Source organism: Hippocampus zosterae, chromosome 15 (assembly GCF_025434085.1).
Source record: "Hippocampus zosterae strain Florida chromosome 15, ASM2543408v3, whole genome shotgun sequence".
NCBI classification, from domain to species: Eukaryota; Metazoa; Chordata; class Actinopteri; order Syngnathiformes; family Syngnathidae; genus Hippocampus; species Hippocampus zosterae.
In genome coordinates this window covers 1,437,403-1,446,488 of record NC_067465.1, presented here as the reverse complement: position 1 = coordinate 1,446,488, position 9,086 = coordinate 1,437,403, and the positions used below count along the sequence as shown (strand labels likewise).

Genomic DNA, 9,086 nt, shown 5'->3' with positions numbered 1-9,086 from the left:
AGCTGTCTCCGGGCAGTAGGCGGGGGACACCCTGAATCGGTTGCCAGCCAATCACAGGGCACACAGAGACGAACAACCATCCGCACTCACACTCGCACTTAGGGACAATTTAGAGTGTTCAATCAGCCTGCCACGCATGTTTTTGGAATGTGGGAGGAAACCGGAGCACCCGGAGAATTATTTCAGTCACCTAAAAATTGAAAATCGATTAGAATCAATCGGAAGTCATCATGATGAGATGCCAAACTCTGATCAACCCCCATCCCAACCGCAACAATTAGCGCTATAGAAAACCGATGGACCGAAGTTCTACTGTATACACGACGCGTTTAGTAAAGCGTCGAAGCGGCGTTTTGTGCTTTTCACGACGTGATGGAGGTAACGAACAATTACGGTTTGGCGCCTTGTGCACCTGTCTTGGAAACGGGCCGTCACCAAGCTCAGCTTTGATCTGCGGGAACCACAAATAAATGCCTTTGTTCTTTCAAAGGCGCGAGAGGCATGGGCACCTCAACACATGGAGTGTGTGTGTGTGTGTGTGTGTGTGTGTGCGTGTGTGTGAGTGAGAGATAGAGTGAGAGGAGACAAAAGGCGAGAGCAAGCAGGCTCAGATCAAGGGTTTCGCTTCTAAATGTCTTTTGAGTGGGAGAGCAAGGCACAGCTACCCAGAATGCTTTGCCTCATCTCTCGCAGCCCACTCAGGTTTTTGGGTGCGCTCACTCTCTTGCCTCCTCTTCAGTCATCTCGAGCTATTCTCAGAAAGAGTCGGAAGGTAACTCGGCGTCAACCTGGCTCGCTCTGATCTTCCACTGGTTATACGTTCACATTTTGTTTGGCAAAGTGTGCAAGAATCGGGCTTGGATGCCATTGGAGAATCACCCTCCCCCCTTTTCTGCTGAATCTCACTGTGGGGTGGGAGGGGGTGTTAAATTGCAAACAAATGTGTGTGTGTTTTAACATCCAGAAGGTAAGCCATGACCTCTCTCTCTCTCTCTCTCTCTCTTTTTCTCTCGCTCTCTCTCTCTCTCTCGCACACACACACAAATAATCCTTAAAAGTCTGCCAGTGTCTTGCGGCACAGTTTATCTCTGGCAGGTCGAAAGAAAACATCGCCATCGATTTCTAATCCTAATCCCCCTTCTACCCGCTCGCTGCTATTGATCATCTATCCATCCATTAATGAGATGAAGGAAAATAGGAATGGAGGGCTGATGAAGGACGAAGCGAGCGAGGCCGTGGCTCGTCTCCGGCTAAGCGCACCCCCCTCCCCCACAACCCCCCCCCCCCCCCACCCCCATGTCGCTTTTGCCACAAAAAATACATGCGGGAGTGCACTTTGGATGAGGTTTAGCAAACACAACTGAGTCGCTTTGCCTAAATATTGAGTGTCCGTGATATGGATGAATGCGCTCAACATACTTTTTGTACATACACACACACACACACACACACACACAAGGATTAAATTTCAGGTCCAAACAACAGTGACGGTACGTTCTGTGATAATGAGCCATTTCCCCCCCCCTCGGTGGTGATTGTACACAATCCCAGGATGGTTTTCTCAACAACCTGATCCCTAAAACAACAGCAGTGAAGCTGTGCAGATAGAAGCTAATTGCGGATAATAACGTGTGCTCGCCCTCAGTGGTCTGTGCCTGGCTGCCGTTGGTTTTAAGTTCACTTTGAGCGCTTCGGGCACAAATTTAACGATTCAGCTCAAGTGTATGCAAGTGGTCACCTGGTAGGGAGAAGCATTTGCGCCGTTGTGGGAGTGAACACAGCCGAATTCATTCAAAATCGCTCCCTTCATTTGTTTTAAATTCCACGCAGATGAGGCACACGGACTACATGGCAGAGATCGGCTTGCGCAAACTACATTCATGAGGAGGTGAAGAAAGTGCTTCCAGCCTTCCATACCCGATCGTGCGTCTCAAGTCTCCTGGCATATGGGTAATATATAATATGTCTGCAATATGTAAGCCACTAGACACGACTGTAAACATTATCATCTAGGTGCCACTCTAGAGAGGCCTTCTAGCTGGTCCAGCAACATTTCAGGTGCCAATTGTTGGTAATGTGAGTTCACCATGTCAATGACACTCCAAAAACAAATAAATAAATACTCCCGTTCAAAAGGCTCTTTACACTGATCATAATTTTGAAGCTGTGACCTTCAAGTCAAGTTATTAAGTTATTTGCTGTTTTACATCCCACATTACAATCCCACAAGCCGCCTTTGGCCACAAGCCACGGGGAGAGACACAGGAAAAATGAGATCATTGATTTCCTCCGTGAGGGCGTCTGATCCGTCATGCCGCTAAACTTTGGAACCCCTGCGGGGCGTCGCGCGTCATCTCGTTTTTCAGAGCCACCGCCTCCCCACTGAAAACCTCCACGCTTCCTTGACCTGTCACCTCATGAGGAACAAAGCAGACAATGAGCTAGCTCAATTTGCAATTTTGTGCCTTTGAAGCGTCATGTTTCATTGACAGTTTTTCACTGTGGAAAGTTTTGGAGTCTTTCATACCTGTCAACTTTTCGGAGCGTCAACCTGTATAAACTACCAAAAAAATCCTTATAACGTACCAAAGCATTTTATATGTCAAAATAACGACATTTTCAATGCTATTTATTGTAGATCTCCATAATACAATGTCATCATTCTACTTAGTGGCATTACTTAAGTTACCGGAAATGAAAGCATTTGAGTAGACTAGCACCATTCTGGGCAAAAAATAACGGAACTACCTGTTAGGGGAAGCCCACCCCCCCCCAAAAAAATTTTATGCGATACGGCCATATACGTAAGATTCAGCGCAAAATCCGTATGAACCATGGCTAAACCGTATGAGTTGACAGGTATGGTCTTTATAACGTTTTCTTTCCCCTCCATCCCCGCATTTTGCTGCCCCCGTTTTCCTAAACTGCTAAAGTTGGCAGGCAAAGCGCTTCATTTATGCAGGTTGAAGTTGGCGGAGGTCGAAATAGAGGTGGAATGAGAGTAAATATTGGAATTGCGTGGCGAGGAACACGACTCCAAATTAATGCTAATGTCGCTACTCTCCGACGGGTATGTAAACAGGCCAGCTGCTTTGTTCACAAGTGACAAGCACATGAGATGAGAACGCGTCAATGTTGTGCTTGCACATTTTTTCCGCGGCCGGCGGACTGAATGCAACGGCGCGTTAATTTTTCATAACGTCAATGAATTCTACATTCGTTCACGAAAAATTGTGACGAGCGTTTGCTTTTTTTTTTTAAGGGGTTCAGGATTCATTTGCTTTGTGTGAGCACACTGACGACGTATCGGGCCATTCATTCATTCATTCATTCATTCATCTTCCGAGCCGCTTGATCCTCACTAGGGTCGCAGGGGGTGCTGGAGCCTATCCCAGCTGTCTTCGGGCAGTAGGCGGGGGACACCCTGAATCGGTTGCCAGCCAATCGCAGGGCACACAGAAACAAACAACCATTCACACTCACGCTCACACCTAGGGACAATTTAGAGTGTTCAATCAGCCTGCCACGCATGTTTTTGGAATGTGGGAGGAAACCGGAGCACCCGGAGAAAACCCACGCAGGCCCGGGGAGAACATGCAAACTCCACACAGGGAGGTCGGAGCTGGAATCGAACCCGGTACCTCTGCACTGTGAAGCCCACGTGCTAACCACTGGACTACCGGGCTGTATCGGGCCATACTTACTTATTTTAGTTGTCGTCGTTATACGGGTAGATTTTATAAAGGCAAGCCAAAGCAAGGCCGTTTTATTGATGTAACATTTCATACATGGATCAATGTGCTTCACAAAGTCAAAGACAGCACCTAAAAACATTTGCATACCACCACCACCACCACCACCACCACCACCACCACCACCACCACCACCACCACCACCACCGCCTTATATGCCCCCGGGCCTTGAGTTTGACACCCCTGGAATAAACTGACAATAGAACGAAACTCAGTCCGGAGATGAAATGCTTTTAAATATTTAAAATTTTCTCCTCGTAGCTCGCTATCTATTTTATGAAGCTCTCCTGGCCAACGTGACAAAGACATCCATTTAAAAGCGCAGACCAATGAAAATAAATGCCTAAATAAATAAATAAGACCAAAAAAAAAAAAGAAAAACGGCACCCCGGGGTTGTTTTTCCTCCAAGTGGGTAATAATGACTGCAGCAGAAGAAGTCATTACGAGCGCGCTAATGTGTGTCAGATGCTACCTGTCCAAAGCGGCAGCAGCGAGCCAAGACTTAACGAGAGCGACACGGTCCGCCATCCCGGACAGCCTCGTGCACACGCGTGTGTACGAGCATCCTCATCCGTGGGAATGCCCGCGGCATTGTCTCCATCTTTGAGGGTGTGATGCTTTTAATCCCCAAACATATCTGGACTTTGTGTTGTGTGTTTGCGGCCGTGTGCGAGCGAGCGAGAGAGCGATCGCGCCCGTGTACAAAACTCAATCTCACAGCCATTAAGTCACGGCCGGCTGTGCAGCAAAGACGCCCCGCTGCCACTCCCACACGGAAGACTAGGCAGGATTAGCCGGATCCATACGAGCCCTAATCTGGGGACAAAAACCCACAATGGCCTCCCACGGAGACACGGAGACAGAAAGATTCAATTTGATCTGCCTCCCTCAATACATCAAGAGTGCCTTTTGGGGTTAACGTTACTACTGCTCGCTCGAGCAGCGGTCAAAGTGGATTCGGGGCCGCGCCGTTATCCGTTTGATCGATTCCTTTGAGCGCAATTTGGAACAGACGCAGGCCTGATTTGTCACAGTCGTTGCAAATGGAAATGATCTAGCTTCAAATTAAGGCATCTGTTGAAAAAAAAAAAAAAAGAAAAAAAAAGTCTCCACGCTTTAACACAGAGAGAGTTGAGATGAGGGAACAGGATCACACAAAGAGTCCGGGGTCCTGGTGAGCCCGCTTTCCAGCCCGTTTTAGATGCCTCCCTCCTCCAAAACACTTGATTCAAATGATCAGGGTGGTTCTCTGGCTTCTGAAGAGCTTGCCGATCATGTCAATCATGTCAATCAGGTGTGCCGGAGGAGGGAAACATCCAAAAACCTGCTCAGACCACATCGACCTGACCAAGGATGTCAAATTCCATTTAAGCCTTGGTCCCAGATGTGTTCAGAGTCCATTTGTCCCAAACGAGTCATTTGATTCCTTGGATTGTGGCGTGAACACAAACGAGCCAATCAAAGAAGCGCCCTAACGGACAAACAAGGAAGTGGTGCGGAATTTCACAAAACATCTTCTACCCACAGTCGTTTTTTTTTTTTTCAAACAGGAGGGATCAAATACTCTTAACCAAGCAATGTGATATCTCTCTTTTTTTTTTAATCCATCTCACCAAACAGACGAAATATCCGAGGTGGTTCTTCAAGCGCTCATTGCGGATTTCCAAACAAATCGGCGATTCACGTTACTCATTGTACTCTTTCACGCACCAATAACGATAACCCGATAAGACGAGAGGACGTCCACGGTGGCGACCGCGGTCACCCGAAAGGGTTAAATAGATTGTGTGAGTACGTTTGGGGGCAGCCCGGTAGTCCAGTGGTTAGCACGTCGGCTTCACAGTGCGGAGGTACCGGGTTCGATTCCAGCTCCGACCTCCCTGTGTGGAGTTTGCATGTTCTCCCCGGGCCTGCGTGGGTTTTCTCCGGGTGCTCCGGTTTCCTCCCACATTCCAAAAACATGCGTGGCAGGCTGATTGAACACTCTAAATTGTCCCTAGGTGTGAGTGTGAGTGCGAATGGTTGTTCGTTTCTGTGTGCCCTGCGATTGGCTGGCAACCGATTCAGGGTGTCCCCCGCCTACTGCCCGAAGACGGCTGGGATAGGCTCCAGCACCCCCCGCGACCCTAGTTAGGATCAAGCGGCTCGGAAGATGAATGAATGAATGAATGGAGTACGTTTGGCACCTCCGCCTGCCATTCACACTCCGTTGGATAAGCGACGCGGCGCCACAAAAGGTGGCCTGGTCACGTGACATCACTTGCTCATTATTGCTGAGGAGCAGCGGCAAGTTTATGTGCCTGGAGCACAACCGAGTCCCCCCCCCCCGTCCCCCGCCCCCACCCCCCCACTCTCTCTCCCTTTCTGTCTCTTACTTAGCGGCATCTGCCTCATTAACCACCATCAGCATTTCATTTCGGGAGTCATTGGGAGTGAGTCATGAAGGGATGGAGGAGGGGGGGGGCGGTGGGAGGGGGTTGGATGTGTTTGTGTGTCTGCGCATTTGCATGAGTGTGTACGCGGCCAACTCTCATTAGGCTGGAAAAACATTGGCAGAGATGCCAGAATCCAGATTGTATAGTCCCCCTTCCTTTGTGTAGCAAAAGCATCCTCCAATCAGCTCCCTTAGTGTTTGTCCGTGCAAGAATTTGTGCGAGAGGACAGATGTGTGCTGATTGGACAAGTTTGCGCAGCCAACTCAGCCCAATTTATCCCCGGCGAAAGCGCGATACCGCGTCAAGACAGCCCGCAGCTTTTTTTCATCCCCCATTTGATCACAAGCGCTCTCGCCATGCGGTCTGTCTGTCAGCCTGTCCTCTCCTTCTCACACAAACACGTTTATCTTTTCATCCGCAAACAGTAAGCCAGGGGTGCCCAAGTGCGTTCCTCAAGGCTCCGTCCTCCAACACACCTGATTGAACATGATGAGCTCATCAGCCAGCTCTGAGAAACCTGATGACGATACCGATGATTTGAATTGGTTGCTTTGCAAGAGGGAGGTTAACTCATAGCCTCCACGCGGCGGATTTATAGGGATCCAAGAAATGAATGTTTGACCACAAACGGTGCAGCAAACAGATGTAAATAGACAATGTAGCGATATTCACACTCACAAGCATGCGGTCTTTATCCTCTGTGAAGAAGGGCAACTATTCTAGCAGCTTATCGGGTCACTTACAGGCGTGGTGAAATTGGTCTGTGTTTGAATGAGTCTTTTATACTGCCCCCGATGGCCAAGTGGCGCACAACAACAAAAGGAGCCGCAATGCATTTATCGCAATTCGTTCTACGCATTCCACTTCATTCTGTTATTACGCTATGCTTTCAGAGTTATATTGCGGCCGATGAGTGTATCGCAGAAAACTCTCTACGCAGTCAATATTACACAATAACGTCCACCGATGGAGTTTGGCATTTATTTGTAATGCAATATGGCAATCAATTCAGTTTCCCCCTCCTCACTTCTAATTTACAATATACAGTAGAAACTAACATTTAAAAAAAAAAAAGGCCATAAATAAAATATTTCATGTTGCTAATGAGAGACGGTCAATACTGACACGACATTCTAATGTAAATGTCTAATCAATACGATTCAACCGAGGAGAGCTATGAAAACAAAAGAAAAACATTCAGTACGTTAGTCTGCAACTAGCGACGACAAATTTGCCCCGACTGCTCCCAATTTCACTTTGCATATCAAGAATGTTCAAAGACGTGCAACATTTGGACACAGGAGAGCCGACCAACCCTTTGTGGATTTACATTGTACACACACACACACACACACATGCATGCACGCGCAGAGCGCACGCACACTGTTGTTCAAGTCAAGCCCAAAGCAGCAAAGAAAGTCCCACATAAAACTGGAAGCCATTCTGCTTTCATGTCAGCTTTCACAAAACGGATAACAAAGGAATGCCAAATTAAAAAGTGAAGAAGAAGAAGAAGAAGAAGACGGGGGGGCTTCAGTCTCAGTAGCAATCGGTGGCCAACCGTCCATATTGTGTGTTTAGAAAGCACGGCAGGATGGAAATTGACGCGAGTGGCGCTTTCCTCACTTCTCACTTTCCATTCCGCTCCGCTGTACTGATCCACTGGTGGAAAAGTCCCCCCTAAAGTGCACGGGTGAGGTAAATGGAATTCAGGTTTTCTGACCTGCGACTCAGACCGGAACCATTGTATGTTGCACGTGCTGCATTTGAGACAAGATTTCCTGCTGGGCACCGGCAACTAGTATGTCCTGGTGCGATGGTGTGATGATTCCCAATCTGTCCATCTCCCTGTGGGCACAGACAGGAGAAAACACCAGCTTTGAGGAAATTTTTTTTAAAAAATCAAATCAAATCGAGGGGCACGAATCAAAGATGATTTTAGACTGATTTTAGTGGCAAGCGTGAAGCTAACGTTTGAGCGTGTGGGACGTTGTAACGGAATTCCCACAAAAAGTGTCACTCACTGGTGTGTGAGTGCCAGGAGGTTGTCAAGGCTGGAATATCCTCCCGCCACCAGCGTCTCTGCGTACCGTTCCAAGCCGATGGACTGGAGCCACTCACACAGTGACCACTTGGACACGCACACTTCGGGTAGAACCGACACGCACACCTCCGGACACGCTCCTGACTCCAGCACCGCGGGTCTGTTGAGTACACAGAGAACACACTGGAAATCGGTGTGAAAAATCACTTTGTTCAAAAAAAAAAATGCGAGAATTGAATGTGACCTTTTGGCTATTGATTTTGCTCTGTAAATCTATTTGAATAATAATAATAATACATTTTATTTGTGGGCGCCTTTCTTGAAACTCAAGGACACCTTACAACAAGCAGTTAAAATCACGAATACGATGCTAAAAACAACATCAAATGAAATTAGAAAAAAAATATACAACAAAAATATTCATTCATTCATTCATTCATCTTCCGAGCCGCTTGATCCTCACTAGGGTCGCGGGGGGTGCTGGAGCCTATCCCAGCCGTCTCCGGGCAGTAGGCGGGGGACACCCTGAATCGGTTGCCAGCCAATCGCAGGGCACACATAGACGAACAACCATTCACACTCACACTCACAACTAGGGACAATTTAGAGTGTTCAATCAGTCTTCCACGCATGTTTTTGGAATGTGGGAGGAAAACGGAGCACCCGGAGAAAACCCACGCAGGCCCGGGCAGAACATGCAAACTCCACACAGGGAGGTCGGAGCTGGAATTGAACCCGGTACCTCTGCACTGTGAAGCCGACGTGCTAACCACTGGACTACCGGGCCGCCCACAACAAAAATAAATACATAAAAATAATGGATTTTATGGCTTTGTCTAAACAGTTTTGAGGCT

General features: G+C 47.9%; 1 protein-coding gene and 1 long non-coding RNA gene across 4 annotated transcripts in view; one reads left to right on the top strand and one right to left on the bottom strand.

Annotated features, from left to right (window-relative positions):
* The first annotated feature begins 3,527 nt into the window (after window positions 1-3,527).
* LOC127616166 (uncharacterized) lies at window positions 3,528-9,050 on the top strand. The gene is made up of 2 exons (XR_007967055.1): window positions 3,528-3,615; window positions 8,949-9,050. It is a non-coding gene; the product is annotated as an uncharacterized LOC127616166 (long non-coding RNA).
* The window catches only part of LOC127616137 (ephrin type-A receptor 4-like), a 151,152-nt gene continuing 149,213 nt past the window's right edge, over window positions 7,148-9,086 (bottom strand). For all 3 annotated transcript variants that reach the window (XM_052087568.1, XM_052087569.1, XM_052087567.1), the window contains 2 exons: window positions 8,213-8,392; window positions 7,148-8,036 (listed from right to left, as the gene is read on the bottom strand). In XM_052087568.1, coding sequence (XP_051943528.1) covers window positions 7,919-8,036; window positions 8,213-8,392 — 298 coding nt within the window. In that variant the 3' untranslated portion in view covers window positions 7,148-7,918. The remainder of the gene's footprint in view (window positions 8,037-8,212; window positions 8,393-9,086) is intronic.